Source organism: Schistocerca cancellata, chromosome 2 (assembly GCF_023864275.1).
Source record: "Schistocerca cancellata isolate TAMUIC-IGC-003103 chromosome 2, iqSchCanc2.1, whole genome shotgun sequence".
Taxonomy (NCBI): Eukaryota; Metazoa; Arthropoda; class Insecta; order Orthoptera; family Acrididae; genus Schistocerca; species Schistocerca cancellata.
The window spans coordinates 381,380,836-381,402,983 of record NC_064627.1 but is presented as its reverse complement, the minus strand read 5'-3'; the positions used below and the strand labels follow the sequence as shown (position 1 = coordinate 381,402,983).

General features: G+C 38.0%; 1 protein-coding gene across 4 annotated transcripts in view; it reads left to right on the top strand.

The window, feature by feature from the left end:
* The window catches only part of LOC126161782 (uncharacterized), a 207,371-nt gene that overhangs the window by 9,039 nt on the left and 176,184 nt on the right, over positions 1-22,148 (top strand). For all 4 annotated transcript variants that reach the window (XR_007534954.1, XM_049917854.1, XM_049917855.1 and 1 more), the window contains exon 2: positions 8,805-8,914. Coding sequence is in view for 3 of the 4 variants with exons in the window: in XM_049917854.1 (XP_049773811.1) it covers positions 8,842-8,914 (73 nt within the window). In the remaining variant the exon portion in view is untranslated. The remainder of the gene's footprint in view (positions 1-8,804; positions 8,915-22,148) is intronic.

The following is a 22,148-nucleotide window of genomic DNA, read 5'->3' as shown; positions in this document are numbered from 1 at the left end:
CTGGGCGGACTAGGGAATTAGATATTAGCAATTTAGCTTTTCTTGTAACAATGCTACTTTTGAAAAGCTGCATATTTGCAAAGTAAGCTCTGTGTCCTGCTTGTATTCTTTCCCTTATAGCCTTTCCAATACTGTTATCATTTGTTATTAGGGCTCCCAAGTAGTTAAAAGAGGACACTCCATTGAAGCATTTCCCATCGATATTTAGGTTTTTAGGGGTTCTTCTGGCCTCAGATTGTGACATTACCTTATATTTTGTTTTGTTTACATTTACTATGAGGCCAATTTTTAAGGCTTCTGTTTCCATTGCCCGGTATGTTTCTAGGAGTGTATTGGTATTTCTTCCTACTATAGCAATGTCATCAGCGTATGCACATATCTGGCTAGTTTTCATAAATATGGTGCCTCTTTTGTTGATTTTATTTACTGCACTATGCAGGGCAATGTTGAATAGGACAGTGGAGAGACTATCCCCTTGCTTCACACCTTTATTAAAGTCAAAGCTTTCACTTGCTCTGCTAAGGACCTTTACTTTTGCTCTTGTCTCTGTCATTGTCATTCTGATTAGTCTTATTAATTTAGCACATATACCAACTTCTTTCAGTACTCTGTATAGTTCTTGCCGATTTATGCTGTCAAAGGCTTGTTTGAAATCGATGAATAAGAAATGCAGATCTATATCATATTCATAGAACTTTTCCATCATTTGCCTTATCACAAATATTTGATCAGTTGTTCCTCTGCCCGGTCGAAAGCCACACTGATATTCCCCTAGTATGCCTTCTGCACACTTCCGTATCCTTTCGTTTAATATACTTGTGAAGATCTTATAAGCTGTACTTAGGAGTGTTACACCTCTATAGTTTTCACATGCTGTTCTGTCCCCTTTCTTATAAATGGGGACTATTATTCCAATTTTCCAATTATCTGGCATGGTCTCTGTTTCCCATATATCTGATATTAATGTGTGCAGTTCCTTTATTACAGCCTCACCACCAGTTTTTATTAATTCAGCAATTATGCTGTCTTCCCCAGGGGCTCGATTGTTTTTTGACTTGTGCACAGCCTGGGAGACCTCTTGTAGTGTTGGTTTTCTTGCCTCATTGGTTTCATTGTCTACTTCCAGCTCCACTCTTCCCTCCTGTGCAGCTGTCTCTTCGTCTTCTAGGCTGGTGCTTAGTGTATCTTTGAAATATTCTGCCCATCTTCCCACTATCTGTTCTTCCTCCCTTATCATTTTCCCATCTTTACTGGAACAGGCCATTGTTTTTGGTTGGAATCTATTCTTCATTTTGCCTATGACATGATAGAACTTTCTTATTTCACTCTGTTCCTTTAGTTCTTCTAGTTCTTGAAATTTCTTCTTATTCCACTCTCTTTTCTTTCTCTTGCACAGTCTGTTAGCTCTTCTCCTTAATTCTCTATTTTGTTCCACATTATTTCTGGTTTCTCTCTGTAGCATTTTTGTTCTTGCCCTGTTCTTTTCCTCTATTGCTGACCTGCAATCTTCATCAAACCACTCCTGGGTTCTTCTGTTCCTTCTTATGCCTATTATTTCCTCTGCAGCATCCTTAATGGCTTTTTCAAACCTGTTCCACCTTTCATCTACTCCTACTGTGGTCTCTTCATTGCTCAACTTTCTGCTTAGTGTTACTTGGTGTTTTTTTACTTCATCAAGGACGTTCAGTTTGTCTGTATTCCATTTCATCATCTTTCCCATTCTGTTGCCATTTGTTAGTGACAGTTTCTCTCTCAAGACTGATTTTATCAGAAAGTGGTCTGAATCACAGTTTGGTCCTCTGCAGCTCCGTACATCCGTAACCGACGTGGAGTGGCGTGCAATCACTAAAATATGATCAATCTGATTGACTACTCCATTGGCTGCAGACTTCCAAGTACCCAGATGGATCCTTTTATGTGGAAAGCAGGTACTTAATCATATTATTCCTTGCTGTGAATTGGCATAGTAAGTCTCCATTCTCATTGTTTTCTTCATGTAGTGAATATTTTCCAGAAACTCCGTACAGATGTTCATTCCTCCCTATTTTTGCATTAAAATCTCCTATTACTAGCATCAGGTCATATTTAGGTACTGCACCGTAAACTTTTTCCAAGTCTTCGTAGAACAGTTCTTTTTCCTCTGTTGGTGCATGTGCATTAACTATTGATATATTCCTAAATTTACCTTTTAGTCTGAGTCTGCACATCTTTTCATTTATGGGTTCAAATTCTAGAAGGCTTTTCCTAACTTCCCTAGTTATTATAAACCCTGTTCCAAGTTGGCCTGTTCTTTCTTCTGGTCCACTATATACCAATGTGAGTACTCAGGTTTATCTATCTGCCCATTCCCCTGCAATCTTATTTCCTGTAGCCCTACAATATCATATTTGAATTTTAAAATTTCATTGGCTATTTCTTTCATCTTTCCAGGCTGAAGCATTGTCCTTACATTCCATGATGCTACTGTTAGATCCTTTATCCGTTTCCTTTGCCGGGGTTGTGATACATGCTTTCCATCCAGTTTCCGAGGCTTCTGTTGAATTTCGTAATATTCTTCTTTTTTACAGTATGGGGTTATTAGCCCCATGCTCAACCCCCAACCTGGAGGACCAGGATTTGTATGAGGTTTATTCCTCTAGGGAAGCTGGCTTCACTACGCCTCTAGAGCCCTCCCTGCCCTATGTTGTGGGACACACTTTGTCTGGCTCCTCTGTCGGGACCAGTCCGGCTTGGGAGACCCTGCCAGTAGCTATGCTACCGCCGGCATAGCTCTAGACTTCTCCGAAGCACGCAAACCCTCCCGCCCGGCACTGAAGGTGCCTACTATAAGGCGGTGTCCCCTGAGAGGATTGAAATTATGTTTACAGTTTGTTGAAAGTCGCTAAGTGCTCTCTATATTGAACACTGGATGAAAACAGTTTGCATAATTTGTGCTCCATTTTAAGCAAAAGCTAGTTTTTCACATTTCTCAATGATTATGACGTCACATCTCCTGAACTTTGTGTTGTATAGTGCAATAATTTTGAAGGCATATTCACTGATATATGTGGATACTGTCTGCACAATGTGTTGTGAATCAAATTAGTAGTAAAGAAGTTATAGATCAAAATGTCATGCCCAATGCAACAGTTGTACTGCATGAATAGTGGAAATGTAGTAAGTGTCTAACTTTTTTTCCTTTCATCATTTTGTGTGGGCTGTCAGCGAGAAAAAGTTTCATTGAGGTGTGTAATTATGTGTAAAGCTCGTTTGAAGTCACTAAGTGCTCTCATTCTCAGATATTGGATGGATGGTGTATGGGTATTTGAATGTGGTGTGTTACACTGCCTCAAGACATATACACAGTTTCTGACTGTAATATTTATTTACTGTGTTAAACCTTTAGCATAAGATTATACCTTGAAATGAGTAGATTAAGATGGAATTTTAAGTTATTAAATTTGGTCAGTAATAATGTGGGATGCTGAACAACAAATTTTTGTTGCCTCCGGAAGCTATTAGCAACACACACTGGATGGCATTATCCAGGTTAGCCATTTACTAATCTAGATTGTTCACTCTACGAAGCCACACAGTGTGGTGCCTGATGGAATTTAGTTTTCCGATAGAAGTCTGAGGAATGTGTATGACTTCAGACTAAAACTTCCTTGTTTCTAATTGCTACCAATAATGTGCTAGCACACTTATGTCATTGTAACCATATTGATTTTCTGTTTCCATTATTGGAAACCGATAATATAAGATTTGTTTACGTGTATGTAGGTGCTCTGTACAGTGTGTCATCTGCTACCTGAGGTTGACTAGGTGGGCTGTGTCTAATAAGCTGTGGGTTACCAGCCGAGGCCATTCTCATTCTATAGAAACAGATACTTTTGTTAACCATTGCACATAGTTTTCTTGGAGTGAACAGTCAGTACCGTGTCATCGGTAAATTGATGGTGGTCCAGATTAGTCCCATAAACCCATATTCTATCATAGTTCTATTACATTATGACCTGACCGTAGTCTCTAAGGCTATCGTGAATTGTTTTCGTGAATCTCCTTATCTGAACTGCTTTCAATTTTGGATTTTGTACTATCTTGATGATGTGTAATAAAAGCTGAGCTGTTGAAGTGTTTGTTCTTTGATGTGCTGATATAGACTTAAGGCCGGTTAGTACAGATTATGTTGAAACTGAGTGAAAGCTTTCTCAGAATCCATGAATTCCAGGCAAAGCGGTAATACTGACATGTTTCTCGGTTTTCCACTGCCATTCTGGAAATAATTTCACTACTTATTTTTGGGTTACTTTGCCTCCTAGGTAAACAGCATCCTTTACAGACAACTTTCCTTCCTTAATAACTTGAGTTGTTTATTTCACTTCATCTGGCTTTAGATCTGGGCTGTCATTATTTTCGTTATTAACTGTCTGTAGGTCTGATTCATCTGTTGTACTGTCAGAGAATTCATGAAATGCTTGCTTGCTCAGTTTCCTCTCTGTTAGTTATTATGCTGTATGCCATTCTAACATAAGATTCAATAGTTTCGTCACACTCCTGGTTTTCAACTATTTTTCCTTTAGCCAAATCTACATACATTGTCTTATTCCAATTTGTTTTGTTTCTTTAATCTATCATGTTTCTATCATCATTTGATTAAAGCCCAAGCTGTCTGTTTAATAGCAGCCTCATTTTATTTGTGGTTTCTTTTCCATTCCTTGCTAGGTCTTTTGCTGTTTATACAATTACTTTCCTAAATGATTCCCTCTTTCATCTGTTTCTGTGTAATTTTCATTTCCTAAGATGGTGAAATTGTTGTAAAATAAATTATAATACTCTACATTTATGACTTCCTGTTTGATGAATGTTTTTTTTTTAAATCCAAATTTTCTGTGAATCTTTTGAATGTCTGATCAGTTGCAGTTCAGAAGTAGTTAGTGGCCATTGCACACTGTAATACAATTTCTTTTTTATTTGTTAAATTATAGATAGTATGACTTTTAGTCTCATTTTGCCATTGGGCAGAATTTTGATTTCTCAGGTACTGCAACAACACTAATAGTATGACACTAGCCTGAAGTTTTTGGCAGTACATTCAAACATGGCAAAACTGTGTTCACAGCAGTCTCACCCTCCCAGCTTGGTATCAACCCTAACTCGTACACTTATGAGGTGCTACCACAGCACTCAATTCTCCAGTGAATATTGTATTCGGGGTGTTTGTGTTGTCCTCATCATTTCATCATCATTCATGAAAGTGATGAGATTGGACTGAGTAAAAGTTGGGAATGTGTACGGGCGCTGATAACCGTGCAGCTGAGCACCCCACAAACCAAACATCATCATCATCAACATTGTATTTGGCTGTCAGTCTGTCTCTGTACCATCCATGAATTATCTAGTCTACATGAATATCTACATGAATACATTGACTCATCATGTTGTCTGGGGTCTGAATTGGTGGACAGCTCATCCTTGAAACTTCCTGACAGCTGAAAACTGTGTGCCAGATGAGAACTCAAACCTGAGACCTTTGCCTTTTGCAAGCAAGTGCTGTACTGCATGGACTACCCAAGCATGATTTATGGCTTGCCTTCACAGTTTCACTTCATGCCAGTACCTATTCTCCTACCTTCCAAACGTTACAAAAAGTTTTATGGAACACTTTATTAGACTGAACAATTATTTCCATAACTTAAGTTCTAAAACAAGGCACATTTCAAGACTGTTGCCGTATGAGTACATACAACTGCACAGTGTGAATGGATGTTATGGTTCGGCATTGAGACATTGCAATCTGTTCAAGGTGATTCACTTAATCCTCATGAAGATCTCATGGAGGGCTTTCCACACCACCCATACTAACATCACCTTTCACAGGACAATGAAATAAGTCATAACATTATGGAATTAGGGTAAATCATCCCATTTGTTCCAGTCTTATTTGTGCTGAAGCAAGCAGAAGATCCCTGTACAGTGCCATGTAACAGAAAGTGAGCTAGTATCTAATTTAGAGGGGCTGGCCAGTACTTACCTCAGCTCAGTACAGCCGATAGATACACATAAAACAGAACCGAAAATTTACGTTCCTAGCTTTCGGAACAAATGTTCCTTCATCGGGGAGGAGAGAGGGGAAAGAAAGGGAAGGAGGGAAAGGAGATTCAGTTACTCACAACCCAGGTTATGAAGCAACAGGGAAAGGAAAATAGGGAGGGTAGCAAGGGCTTCCCTCTGACAACCATGCCTCCATCCTTGCTACCCTCCCTATTTTCCTTTCCCTGTTGCTTCATAACCTGGGTTGTGAGTAACTGAATCTCCTTTCCCTTCTTCCCTTTCTTTCCCCTCTCTCCTCCCCGATGAAGGAACATTTGTTCCTAAAGCTAGGAACGTAAATTTTCGGTTCTGTTTTATGTGTATCTATCGGCTGTACTGAGCTGAGGTAAGTACTGGCCAGCCCCTCTATCTCTTTGTTAGTATTTGTTTCACATCTTTATATGAGATTTTCCATTAATCATCTAGTATCTAATTTGGGTACTATAGCATACAGCGTTCCTGTGAATTTCCCAATACATGTTAATGACTTTCTTGTGGTTGTAGCAGGTTACTCTACAGATCTTTGATTTTCAGTTGATTTTTTCAAAATTTGATACATATTCAGTTCAAAACACAATGGCATAAAAAATGTTCTCAAGAGAAGCATCTCCTGGTACTGACTCCTGATGGTAATAAAGCACAGTATACAGTTGTTTATGCAGGCTTTCAACATTCTTAAAATGGTGACATGACTACCCAAGTAGAAGACACTAGAGTTCTGGGACTTTGGGTACATGGTAAGTCCCTGTTTTAGTCACATATTTGTGACCTATAGATATTGACTGCAGCTCAAAACTTGCCCATTCCACATATTATAAAATTATCAGACAGAATTGACTAGTACACAACCTTCAGGAAGTGAATTTTGGTACTGCCGATGGAGACATACAAAAGCACATGTACTATCCTAGCTTTCAGAACTAATAATTCCTGCATCAGGGAGTGGAGGAGGATATGCTGGGAAAGGTGAAAGAGGAAGGTTAGGTCACTTGGACTGTAGAATGGGAGGAGCCCACCTGTTGTGAGGACAAGAGGAGACAGTGAGTACGTGACAGCAATACTGCTCTTTGGATCAAGTCATCTCTTCGTGTAATCCTGCCTTGTTTAGCATACCACACTCGCGAGGAAAACTCGATGAACAGGTGTGGAAAACTTTTTATGTAAAGAGGATGCAGTCTTTTGAATCTGATGCAGCCATCCTGGCTTGGTTTTTTGATGGTATTCTCAAAGACTTTAGAGTTATTACCTTTATGGTGCCTGTAACTGGCCTTACCAGATGCCTTTATCTTTCGTTACTTGTTATTAATAATGTATGTGTTTATTTTCACTATTATTGTAACTGTAGTTGTTATTTTAGTTATAAACTTTCATGCTTCAGCATTTCATTATTCATATTGTTTTAATCTCTATATTGTGGATATCCTGTGACCTTGTGTGTCTGACTGAAAGGCCTGGTTGAACAAAGACTAAAAAAGAAAAATTAAAAAAAAAAAATCTGTGTCTGTCGCATGCTAACTTAGAGTGAGGTGACAGGAGTTTGGTGTAGTACTACAATCGTTTCCACCTTTTCTGTTCCATTCAGGAAAGGATGTTCTTGGAAAGAGTGGTTAATGGTATGCATTCATATGAACTCTGAATTTCTCTGTCTACTGCCATGTTTTTTTGTGTGATGTTCATGGAAGAGAGTAATATTTTGTTTTGCTCCTCTTGTAGTGTACACATTTTACATTTTAAAAGTAGCATTCCCCATAGCATACCAATTTTGGATGTTCTGTCTCTCTTTTCTATTAATCCTGTATAGTAAGGGTCCCAGTTTAATGTGCAGTACTCAAGAATTCATCAGATGAGGGTAGAATTTACACTTGAGGTTGCTCTGGATGCATTTGCTTATAGTAGAGTGGCTGTAAGGAGGTCCCTGACAGTTACAATGGGCTGTACGTAGCATCACTGCAGCTACTGCAACCAATCACAGATGCGATTTTGTAAACGGCCTTATGACAATGCCTCAGTGCTGTACTTCACTGTTGAAAGCCGGCAACAGCATTGTCACTTGTCTGGGATCAACTTACGCTGACTCAGCTATAGACATTTTTAAAATTGTGACAGTTTTCAGTGACTGTCAAAAGGTCACGTATGAGGAACTATTGAGATACAGTTGTTGTCAAAATATCTTCTGTAAATATTCTGGAGAATGTGAAACACAGTTGTGTGTAACATACATGCAAATGTGTTGTTAGAATTTACAGGATAACTAGAAAAGTGAAAACAGGTTGTAACAAAATTAATTCATAGTTGACATCTGTCACTTTCTCTACAGAGTTGTGACATTGGCTGCCGGCTACAGCCTGGTTATAGGCGATACACAAACATGGCAGCCCACTTAACAAATTCTGTTGAAATAAGCTACTGATTTCCTTCCCAGTCTGAGCTTGTCTCAAATGATCTCATGATCTGTAGTACAGAAACCCTAATCTTCTTTCTTTGTTTAAGATGTTGTTAATAAATTTTGACTGTAGTAAATTACATTAGTTTGGTGTCAAAATGGTTGATTAATATTAACATTGTAAAAATACTGTTGTACAGCTCCACTGTGTTGTTGGGCTTTTGATATGTGTATGAACAAGACAAAGAACAGTGTGGCTCAACATTCCAGGTTGTTCACCTTTACTTTCAGTTGTTGTTATTATTTCAAGAATTTTGTTCTAAAATTTTTGTGCTTCTGTTCATTGCAGGATGCGGCACCAGTGTGTAAAGTAATTGAGCTAAGTTATGGTTATGGAAGTAGATGATAAAGCAGACTCAGATGGCGATTGTACCAGGGATATTATATTTAAATACAAAGGTCAGTAATAAATGCCCATTTGCATAACATTTTCAAATTTTACATGATAATTTATTCTGTTTTGTTAAACACGTGAAAACATAACAAGGAACAAACGTTAAGGAACAAACGTTATTGTTTATTTTTTTGCAAACCAACCTATTTGTTAATGTTAAATATTTTTCAAGCATTGTGTACGTGAACCCAATACTGCTACAAAAGAAACAGCTTCATACTAATTATAAAATATTTATTTGTGTTCCATTTCATGTACCACGTAAGATTTTCAATTTAACAACTGGAATGTGAGATTGTCTTAACTTTCAATCGTAGGAAAGTCCTTCCTTTTTTCCATCCTGCATCACATGAAATGAGACACTGAAAACCATAATAGCCCAAAACACAGACACAAAGTTTTGAGAAAGATATATATTTGTTAAAATCAGATTTGTAGACAAACCATCAGTCTCACAGAATCGACTTGCTTTTTAACAAGTCTCAATGTCATATATTTCCTTTTATTTAGAATTGTTTTTACATTAAGACCTTGATAATCTGGCATACTCGGGGATCTGTCAACACCAGACTATCAAATATGCCAAATTATGAAGGTGATTTTAAAAATCTTGTTTAACAACAGGGATACAAGCAAAACCTGTAGTTTCAATTTACAAAGACAAGGGACTGTTTTTTTATTAAACATGACAGGGAAGATTACAGTATGTGAAAGTTTAAAGTATGTACTACTTTTCTGTAAAAATGGAATTGAATGAAAAGTCGAATACTGTACGGCTCTATTAAATCACTTTGTGGCAGAAAGTTTTGGAAACGTTCAACAAACATAAATAATTTTTCTAAAGAAAATAAGCACAAATGATTTAAAAAGATAAAGAACAAACAAATTAATAAAAATTGTAACCAAGAATGGGGTACAGTTTAATTGTAATCACTGTCTTTAGGAATAGTGCAGATATCTGATGTTGTCGAGGAAGTGGAATATGTCACACTGGTATCTACCATTGATGGTTCAGTTGAAATTTTCTTCTGAGCTCTCATAGCAGAAATGCTCTTTTTTTTTTTTTTTTTTTTTTTTTTTTTTTTTTTTTTTTTTTTTTTTTTTTTTTTTTTTCAAAAATTAATTTGTATGGACAAATATTTAAGACTTCTGAAGCCACATCCCAATAGATGTGAGTTCCTGGTGTTTCTTCTTCATCACTCTGTTTCTGCTGCCTCCTTTGGGTTTAAAATACTTCATAGTCTCACGTTGCCTTTCAGCTCTCCATCAATAGCTAAATTTCCATCAATGTCGATCCATTTGTCAACATCTGCTGCTGAAAATGCACTCAGTTCAATAGTGGATGCAGAATTGGTCAGTTGTATATTTTAAGAACAATCTGTTGTCTACTCATCGTCATTTAGATAGCTTTCAGTCTCAGTGAAGCAGATAGTGGTTATTGACACGGCACTACATCAAACGGTTCTGATATTTACCGAAGGCGTCTGACTGTACTGCCAGCTGCTCTGAGCTAAAAATTTCGGGTAAATTTCTGATACATGGTGGACTATTAGTCTGATGGATTATCAAGGTCTTCATATGTTCATATTCAGCCTAGTGATAATAGTGTCTCTGACAATTGTAATGTTTACTTTACAAATTGTAAAGTTTTAGCTAATCTTGCTTTCTTTGAAACTTGAGCCAAGCATCAGGTGAGAACACTGAAAGTTTTCATCTTCACTTTTGTGATTCGACCAAAGTCAGCATCACATAGCAGAAAATTGTGGCCAGAAACAAAATTATGCTTTGTTCGTTGGGTCCATTCGGAAGCGAATATTGGAGAAATTGGCGCAATAGCTTTTCGTGACTGTTCTTATATACAATGTGTGCCTGAAGCACGGGTTAAGATCAACATGTGACAGGAGCACACATACATTCTACAGTCTCAAAATTGACACCTATGTGCTTTAGGCCCTTGTGATTGTCAGGGCCTCAGATATACTCATTACTCCGAAAATGGTTTAGAATTATGTAACAGTGAATAAAAGAAATAGTTGCAGGTAACCCACAGCATTGTAAGTGTATATTGTCACGTTTCTTTGATTTTATGACACTATCAGTTGGGTGCTTTTTCCCCCCTAAAAAGAAAGGACATTTGCAAGATATATTTCCTGTAGTGGGAGTGATTTTTTAGTATCTTGAGCAAAATAATTTTTTACTAGAGAAATCTTACTGAATATCAGCAGATTTTTCTATTTCTTCTCAGAGTATCTGTTGATATCATGTGACTACCAGCCTTGATAATGCCACAACAGGAGCAAAACATGTTTAGTATATTGACATTGAATAATACTGTGTTCCTCTCAATGGGACATAAGAACAGTAAATTAACGTTTTGGAAAGGTCAAAATGGAGAGAATTCTGTTCAGAATATTCAAAAATACTGTATGCTTCTGTTTGCAACTTTTATATCTTGACTAGGTGCCACCAAGCATGCTAATCTTCAAAAGGGAGCAGTGATTATATGTGAACTAGCTGATTACCCACAGTTATGTGATTGTTTAGTTATAGAATAATTTTATTTACATATTTTGGTCAAAATGAAAAGTTAAAAACTTGTAAAGTAAGTGAAAATAGGCACTTGTTCAAGTAATTGGTATCCATCAGATAAGAACTACTTTACACTAACCTGTCCTGCTGTGAAAGTCATTTTCGTTGCTGAAATTTCCCGGGAGGATATATAGACTTGTACACGGTCCAGATACACTATGACCACTGCCTATATTAGATGTCAATGCAAGTGCAGTAACCACTCGCAGGTGTCAACAATGGCGGTGGAGGGTATATAAAGTATGTCGGGAGGGGGGGGGGTGGCAGGAATGCGAAAACAGTGCAGTTGTTGTCATAGCGCAGAAACTGAACTGACATCCAAAAGAGGCCATGATCATTGACTTTTGTGCCGAGGCTGGGAACATTTCTTAAATGGCTAAGTTTGTAAACTGTTGTTCACATGCCACCATGGTTACAGTATACCGTGCATACAAAATGGCACTACTGGAAAACAGTACCGAGACAACTGTGGTGCATCATGGGCCATAATTGACAGAGGTGAATGACGACTGCGGAGGTGTGAATATGCAGGGTGTATATGACCCGGCACAACCGGGAGAGCTGGGGAAAACCTAGAAATTTTTTCATCTGGGAGAAAACCAGGAATTTTTTAGAATTCCGGAATTTTTTTATTTTGTTTTAGTTTTCAGTTGAATTTTTGTAATTTTGACTGGTAAGAAACAATAGTCTGACAAAGGATGTTATTTTACCCCGCTACTGCAGAATGATATTGCAGCAATAAAACATGAACGAGAGAGAGAGAAAAAAAAAAACGAAAGTAAAACGTAAGTTGCAAAGGAATTGCACCATATATAACAACAAAACACAGTGCTCATACGAGCATCTGCCAACAGCAAAATGTGTCAACAGCTTTAGGAAGACTGTGCATTGCTTCATAACAACAAATTGCCTCCTATGCGAGGCCGACATCTCCCGCTTCTGGCTATAGAATTGTGGCTGTTAGCTGTATAAGCGGTAGCAGCAAGATGCTACGTGGAAAAATTTTACTGGCACATGCAAGCTGACAGATTCACTTGGGGCAAGCCGGGGTATCTGCCCCACGCGGCAATTTCAAGTGTGGGGGGTGTCAAATTCATATTCTTGAAGAAAAAAACTTTGTTTCACAAAGCGCCTAGTATCCAGGGCACGTTGGTCTATCGATTATTCATAGATTTTGAAATGCATTCCTGTTAGTTTTTGAACATATTCCAAGTTTATTTCTGAACGAATCATAAGTTGACTTTTGAATGCGTGTATAGTGTATGTTGTGTCTCTGCCAGGGGAATCACAGTCACATCTCAAAATAACTTTCCTGCAGATAGTAGGGGACGGGGCTACACGAGCTGAGCTGAATAAAGCCGAACGGCTGAATGCCAATCACTGTTTATTTATGTGGTTGACTGGGTTTGTGAATGATCAGTGTTGTTATAATTACCAGTGAAATCCATAGTGGAAATAAATAGCTACCAGAGATAACATGTAAAAAAGATAATACATAATCTTCTCGGTGTATCGAAGAAAATGAAATTTTGATAGAAAATTTTTGGACAGACTGCTACACTAGTAACGGCCAGTTGTACAGAGCCAGGTAGCAGCTGCCTAAGTTCTATTCTGCGAGTAGCATGGAAAATGCGTTGTACGAACACATAATAACACCTAACCGGAGAATAAATGCGAGATAACTAAGCCGTTGATTGTGGCAGGGTTAGTGAAGTTAACTGGAGAATAAGTTTTGAAACTGGCAGGAATAGTTACAGAATTAGTTATGACAAGATTGTTCGTTAGAATGAGGAAGGAAAAGAAATGGGGACATCAGACAAATTATGGAAGAATATGACGATTCCAAATTTATATAAAAATTTGGTACTACTACTTTTTGATCTCATGCTTGAGAAGCTGGAGCCTATGAATGAAATGTGAAACTATTTCCAAACATACAGTTTTTTTCTTTTAGTAGGCCTAATAGGCATTTGATATTGGTACTTCATAACTTATATTCTGTCGTGTTAAGAAAAAGTGACCGTTTGTGCCAAAACAGTCTCGTTTATTTGGTGTGTGTTACAAATGCTGCAGTATTAGACAGGCCTATTTCGTTTTATCTAGCAGACAGTGACAAAATGCACATCATCACCGTAAGGATTGAAGAAATGTGTACTGTCTTGCCTGTCACTTGTCTTTATTGGTTTCATGTATCCTATATTTAATTTTGTGTTACACAAAATAAGCAAGTTATTAGCTAATAGGCAATAAAGAGTGCAAATTTTCTGAAGAGTTCTTGTTCTCCAGGTTACAAATAATCCCATCCAATATTAATTGCGAGGTTAAAAACAAGGGGGGGGGGGGCTGGATGTGGATGTCAAACTAGCTGGCTGGGAGCAGGTGAGGCACCACAGAACATTTTAATTTCCACTGCTTTGAATATAGTCTGATGGCATCCATTACAAAAATTATACGTTTGAATTCCACAGAGCGAAATACAATGACTTGTGATAGAAGAATGCTGTGTAAGATGCGTGCCACTGCACTTTGGCACACTTAAGACCAAATAACATGTCTTACATTTCCTCAAACACGTTTTATATATCAGATTCTTCAAAAAGATGTGTGTTACAAAATGAACATATCTTTGAAAAGTCCCTTCCCCCCCCCCCCCCCCCCCCCCCCATCCTACCTCAAACGCTCAAGCGTGGGGCTGGGGGCACCACTATCTAGTATTGCTGCGGTTTGTAAAAATCGTTGAGCCGCTGCTGATGCACAGAGCAGTCTGAGTGGTAGTGGGGAGGTCGATAGTCTCCACGTGACCCATGTTTACGTTTAGTGATTTTGCTGTTTCCTCTTTGTTTATTGCTCTCACATCACATAAAAACAAAACGAATTTCTGTGGCCGGGAGCTATCAAGTGGGTTAAAATGCATTCACATCATTACGGAAGGCTAACATACGTTATTAGTTTCAGATTTTGTTTTATTTCCACCTTTCTGACAGTCAAGCATTAATTGCCTTGCAGAACAGTGAAGTTATTTTTGTTGGTCTGCTAAAGAAATTTGGCTTTTATCAATCTTTTCCGCTGAGGCAGTCAATTTATTTGAAACAAAGTGTTTAGTTCTACACTATTGGCTAGTTTCAACTGTACGCTGAATTTCAAAAGTGCAGCTTTTCATCTTCTAGCACATATGGCATTATGCCATAATAAAGAACCAAATGTGAGATAATATAGTACTGGTACGCCAAGAAAATTTACATCCGAATCTGTACATATGAATGTGCACTGTAAGCTGAATTGTGCATTTTAGTTCACGAAATTCCAATGCTCTTGGAGTATCCTCTGATGTGTTTCTTTTATGACATAATGTAAGATCTTTTTATGTTTTACATGTATGAACATAAGGTCTTCATGCATCATCGTAGCTGCGCTCTCTGACAATTGCAGAAATGAACCTATTTTTAACTGGTTGCGGGAAAATATTGCGAATGGTTGTTTGAAAAGCACTACTTTCATAGTAAATATCCTTTTATGCAAGCTGAACTGTGTGCGAGAATGTACGATGAATTTCTGAAAATCACAGAGTGTTTGACTCTCATTTAAAAATCAACCCCTTGAGGACGACCATTTAGAAAAATTTCGAACCCTGAAGATCAGACATTTATGTCGTTATTAAAAATTTTACTGTCACATTTGTGTGATGTATCTTCTAGTGTAACATGCGCAAAAAAGGTCAATATTATATGTGAAAGTTTAGCGTCTCTTGCAGCTTATTAATTTCCGAGACCAGTATTATATGTTAAAGCTTTGATTTTCTTGTAGCAACACTATGTATATGTATATTAACTTTTCCAATTTGTGTATATGCGCTACTTAACAGTGATATTATTATTGGCTAACTACGTCTTGTGTCCTATGCTCTAAATATACACTGTCATCATCTGGCGAGATCACGTGACATTAGCTATGACTGCTTTACAAAAGCGCATCGCAATCTCGATTTCAACACTTCGGAAAGTAACATGCGGTGTTTGGTGGAATTCAAATTTATACTTTTCATAATATGAAAATATGCAGCATACGTGTTGCTGCACATCGAAGATCGTTCCAAAACTTTCGGATACTTTTCTAACAGACCTTTTAGTCGTGCAGCTGTTGAGCAACTAACTGCCCCGATGAACCCAGGGCTATCAAAAGTGTCTCCTCAGTGACTGTTCATCGAACGTTGTTGTGTAAGGGAATCTGCAGCAGGCAGCATGATTAATGCACTCATGCTGATTGCTGTTCGTCAGCGACGTAGTTCGGAATTTGCGTGTCAGTACTGCAATTGAACATCCACTGAGTGGTGACAAGTGGTCTTTTCCGGCAAATCACGCTTTATGCTCCAATGGACAGATGGGCATTGACGTGTATGGGATGAAACTTCTGAAAGCAAACACCCTACAACAATCATAGGAAGGGTACAGGCTGGAGGAAGTTAGTGTTATGGTCTGTGGAATGTTATCATGGCGTTACCTGACTGATATCATCATTCTGGAAGGCACAGTGGATCAACTCAAATATGCATGTATTCTTGGGGGCCAAGTCCACCCTTCATGTAGTTTGCTTTTCCTCGGCACAGTATCATCTACCAGTCCCAGATTGAAACCCAATGGAGAAGGTGTGGGACCACCTTGATAGGGCTGTATACCATGGGTACTCAACCAAGAAATGTAGCATAGCTGGCCATGGCACTGGAGTGAGTGTGGCTCCACATCCCTGTTGATACCTTCCAGAACCTCATTGACTCATTTCCTGCACATCTTGCAGTGGTCTGCACTAAAAAAGGTGATTATTTAGGCTTGTGACAGGGGTCACATTAATGTGACTAGACTGTGTTTAATGTTATGATCCCAAGTCGATGGCATGAAGCTACATGCAGTAAGAGTCCACTAAAAACATACCTTAAAATCGTATTTATAAAATACATGTGTGAAACAGACTGTGCAAACGTCATTGTAGTGGACTGAATGTGACTTCAGATACGGCTTGCTGCTTGACTACAGTGTCACCCAAAGTTAACAAGATCAAGGCAACAGATTGATTGGCACTGCATACATTAGTTCATATGTTAGCGAAGATCCCACTAGGAGGCAGTACAGTTTGATGAAGTAGATATAATGTAATACAATATTTAAAAGGGGGAAATCCCTGAACACAAATTTAAAAAAAAATGCATACCAGTAGCTACAGTTCTAATAATTACAATTTGCATAATAAAAATTGAAGCTGTGCACATAGAACATGCCTACTTGCTGTTGTTGTTGTTGTTGTTGTTGTTGTTGTAGTCTTCAGTCCTGAGAGACTGGTTTGATGCAGCTCTCCATGCTACTCTATCCTGTGCAAGCTGTTTCATCTCCCACTACGTACTGCAGCTGACATCCTTCTGAATCTGCTTAGTGTAATCATCTCTTGGTCTCCCTCTACGATTTTTACCCTCCATGCTGCCATCCAATGCTAAATTGGTGATCCCTTGATGCCTCAGAACATGCCCTACCAACCGGTCCCTTCTTCTTGTCAAGTGGTGCCACGTACTCCTCCCCAATTCTATTCATTACCTCCTCATTAGTTACGTGATCTACCCATCTAATCTTAAGCATTCCTCTGTAGCACCACGTTTCAAAAGCTTTTATTCTCTTCTTGCCCAAACTATTTATAGTCCATGTTTCACTTCCATACTTGGTTATACTCCATACAAATACTTTCAGAAACGACTTCCTGACACTTAAATCTATACTCGATGTTAACAAATTTCTCTTCTTCAGAAACGCTTTCCTTGCCATTGCCAGTCTACATATTATATCCTCTCTACTTCGACTATCATCAGTTATTTTGCTCCCCAAAATGCCTATTAATGGCATACTATTATGAAAAACTAACACCATCATATAGTTAGAATTGACAGTAATAATATTTTATTCTTTACATTCTTCATTACAAAAACACAAATTATCGCATATCAGAAGGCTAAATGAACTCACAGTGGACTTCACTGTACAATCTGAACGCCAGTAGAAACAGCCTCTCTGTATAATAGCAGCTTTATAAAGCAATGTTATTCATCTAATGTTGTTGTAAATGATCCAAGACAATACATAAACAGGGTGTATACGACCCGGGACAACCGGGAATTCCGGGAAAAACCCGGGAATTTTTTCATCCGGGAGAAAACCGGGAAAAACCCGGGAATTTTTCGGAATTCTGGGAATTTTTCATTGTTTTAGCTTTCAGTTACATTTTTGTAGTTTTGACTGCAGAATTGATTCTCTAGCAAAGAATGTTATTGTATCCTGCTACTAGAGAATGATACTGCAGCAATAAAATATAAACCAGAGGGAAAAAAATAAAACTGTAGTGGCAAAGGAAATGTGCATTTTACGACAACAAACACTGTGCACGCACAAGCGTCTACAGATAGCAAAAATATGTTAAAGGCCGTAGGGCGCAGACTGTAATTCTTCGTAACAATAAACTGCTTGCTATGAGCATGACGTCACAACTGTTCACATTAGGTTCGTTTGACCAGTTGCCAGCGGTCTGTTGCGCATGCGCATTTGACTCGCGTATAAGCAGTACCTTCTCTCACTTCCCGCTTCTTGAAGTTTGGCTGTTAGCTGCATCGGTAGTAGCAGCAAGCAGCCAGATGCAAACGAGAAAAATTTTTCTCGCGCGCCCTAGCTGCCAGATTCGCGCTTGCACAGAGTTGTCTGTGTTGTAGTGGGGAGGGGGTTAGTCTCCACGTGACCCGTGTTTACGTTAAGTGATTTCGCTGCTTCTCTTCGTGTACAGCTCCCACGTCAAATGAAAACAAAACGGATTTCTGTGGCCGGGAGCTATCAAGTGAATTAAAATGCATTCACATAATTACAGAGGGCAAAAATATATTATTAATTTCAGTTTCTGATTTTATTTTCTTTCCAAGTTAGTAGCAGTCAAGCATTAATCGCCTTGCAGAAGAATGAAGTTATTTTTGCAAGTTTGCTAAAGAAATTCCGCTGAGGCAATCATTTTATTTGAAACGAAGTGTTTCATTTAACAATTTTGGGTACTTCCAACTGTTCGGTGAATTTCAAGTGCACGTTATCATCTTCTGCCATGTATGGCATTATGCCATAATAAAGAACCAAACATGAGATCGTAGAGTACTGGTACTCCAAGAAAATTTACACCCCAAAAACCACACTGAAAAGCTTACCGGTAATATCAGATGGGACCTACTTCATTGTGAATCTGGAAAAAACCAATGTGCACTTCAAACCGAATTTTGCATTTTAGTATGATTCACGAAATTTTGATGCCTTTTGGAGTATCCTCTGATGCCCTGTTTCTTTTATGGTGTAGTGTAAGCTCTCTTAGTGCTTTATACACACGAACGTGTGGGCTTCCTACACCATTGCAGTTGCACACGCACACTAATTCGTTTTTGGCACTCTCTGGCAACTGGTAAATCGAACCTATAACTAACAGTATTGCGAACGGTGGTTAGAAAAGCGTTACTTTCAAAGTAAATTTCTTTTTACGCAAGATGAATTATGTTACGTGTGTGAAAGTGGGATGGATATCTAAATCACAGAGCGTTCGAAACTGAACAGTTTGAGGACCAGCCACTTCAAGAATTTCGAGCCGAGGCATTTATGTCACAATTTTAAATTTACTGGCACATTTGTGTGACGTATCTTAAAGTATATCACACCAAAAAAAGACCAATATTACACGTGAAAGCTTAGCTTTTCTTGTAGATATACGGTACTGTGTACATTAATGTAAACAGTCCTTGTTTTGGACTCCCCTGTATTAAAACATTCTCTTTGTCTGGAAACAAACTGAAGTGACCCCTTAGATGCAGACTGTTGTGCACAATTTGTAACTTGCAAATTGTTACTTTAACTGCGTGTTCCTTGAGCCATATCAGTTTCAAAATGGGGATTGAAGAGGAAGCACTTCTATCATTACATCATCATCAAATAGCAAAAAGAAAATAAAAAGTAGAAAATTGAATATATTAAATGTGTGCCATGTTCTTTGAAGTATCAGAAACGTTGTGTTTGGTCTTCTCTATCCTGATTTATGAAAACAAAATTATAGATTTTCATCTTTACAGTAATGTACAAGATCATTTCTCCCAACTTGTGAAACTTTTAAAGGATGAAACGGAAGGATTGAATACCAACTGTTCGTTAGGCCATATACCTGCAATAGTAATCAGTGTTTGCTGTACTGTGTACAGGTAAAATTTCGTAATATTCCTTTACCCTCTCGAAAAAGGCACTAATGCTGCATTTGACACATATGTTACACAAAACATTTTAACATTTAAACTTGAAACACTTGAGTGAGTAGGAAAAGACCAAAGATTCTCATTCTTACATACCTTTTTTAAAATCCTCTGTTCTTTTTAAAAATCCCTGCATCATACAAAGACTTTCTCCTTAGAAATCTTTAAAAAAAAAGAGGGGAGAGAGAGAGAGAGAGAGAGAGAGAGAGAGAGAGAGAGAGAGCACTGACGCATTCTGGTTTTAAATGTCTCATTAAATGCTTTTAAAAATTATTGTTTGACAGTGTTTTTTGACTGGTCTAGGCAGTTAACCCTAGAAACACCAAGGTGTTTTAGGTTACACGGAGCACCAGCCAAGGGCAAATTTTGCCCGTGTTACAATAAGTTGTAAATCATGTAATTTGTTGTAATATGTATTTACTGTATGTAATTCTGTTTCCATTGAGATATTAGTTTAACAGGAAATAGTGACAACATAATTGAAAGCTTAATTTTTTAACACTCTTAGGGTGAATATAACAACAAAGAATGGTCAAATCTTGGTCAATGAAAGTTTGTGTAAACAAGATAACAAGGTTTGTAATTGAATACAAAGGCTGTCTAAAGTTTCTAAGCACTCTTTGATCTATTAACTGAGTAATACAGCTTTGTCATTGAGAGAAAGTTTCAAAAACATAAATGAAAACACTTGCTAAAATACATGTTATTGTACATTGAAAACTCTCGGAAAGCACTTTTCACGTGGAGAGAATATTTTCACTTACAGATGAGATTTACCTCCTGCACAAAAAATGGTTGATTCTGAATGAGTCTTACACAGATGGCGCCCACAGCTTCCTCATGTTAACTTGGTTTTTGTGATATTGTCTCTTGCTCTCTGGTTACTTGCATTCTTCAAGCATAAGTAGCACCTTGCTTTCCTAGTTGGTTCTTCATTTGCAGCAATTTTGTTTACCTCTAGTTTCTTTCCTAGGATCTCTCCCATCGCACAAATAATAGGCAACTGGAGTCCTTTCAAATCCATGGCTCGCTCTTTTACGTATGGTTTCAAAAGTTCGTGGCCTAATTCATGGAGATACAGTTTCCTGGCGTTTGGTTTCCCTTCATTCCATTTAAGCGCATTCATCTTGAACAGTGTGTATGAGTTACCATATTTACTCAAATCTAAGCCGCACTCGAATCTAAGCCGCACCTGAAAAATGCGACTCGAAATCGAGGAAAAAAAAATTTTTCCGAATCTATCCCGCACCTGACATTAGAGACTCGAAATTCAAGGGAAGAGAAAAGTTTTAGGCCGCACCTCCAAATTGAAACAAAGTTGGTCCACTGTAATATGAAACACAATTTAGGTCGAATGAATGACGATACAGCTACAGTAGCTTGGTTCGAGTCTTAAGCTTAGCAGTTAAGCTTTACCATGTAGCCATTTCTATGCGTCAGGTTCTCCGTCCGTATTTATACGGGTACAATTCCTTTTTCACGTACTTCGTCTCGTTTGAATTGATTGCTTATATTTCTTTGATCTGATAAGTGCCGTTCTCTTTGTTATAGGTGTTTACGTCACTCTAAGCTGAAAATGCATTACTGTACTGTGTCATGCATTGTTTGTTGCATTCTGATAATGAGTGTTTACTTGTGGCATGACTTGCTTTTGTGCGCGCTAACACCGCTTACAATAAAAAAAAAGAGAGGAATTGTCTCATGAGCAAAACAACGGCAAGAGACTGCTGTTTGTTGTTACTTACACTGCTGCTTTCTTCGATAATGATCAACAAGAACCACATAATAGACTGCGTATGATAGATGATGTTCTGAACGAGAGTTTAGCGAAAATTTATCTCCGTTTGAAAATCTTTGCAGACGCCTCTGTAGTACATTACATTCTGCACAGAAACTAGTCATCTTAGATATAAAAATCTTGTCAATTGCTGTGCTTCATTTCTGACTGTATCACTATTAGGCATAAGAATAATACAAATACAAACATGACATGATATTACAGTATATTAATAATTTTTACTTATGGACCATGTGACAGCAACTGAATAAAACACAATTTTAGTGCCATATGCGTTTCGCCTTTATTTTCTGCAAGGCATCATCAGTGGCCTGGAATATGTACATATGTTAGCTATTTTATTTACATTTTTGTCATTGTGCCTATAGGTTATAAACAGTTCTGGTGGTTGGTATTTCCTATTAAGTAGTAATGTTTTGAACTGTACTTACAGGTTGCGTGGACAATTTCCTACATATTACGCTCCTGTTGCATTTTTAGTGTTGTTTTTCTTCTTAAACGCCAATTTGCGGTTTTTTTCGCCATTCCACAACACTATGCACAGAACGCTTGTTTT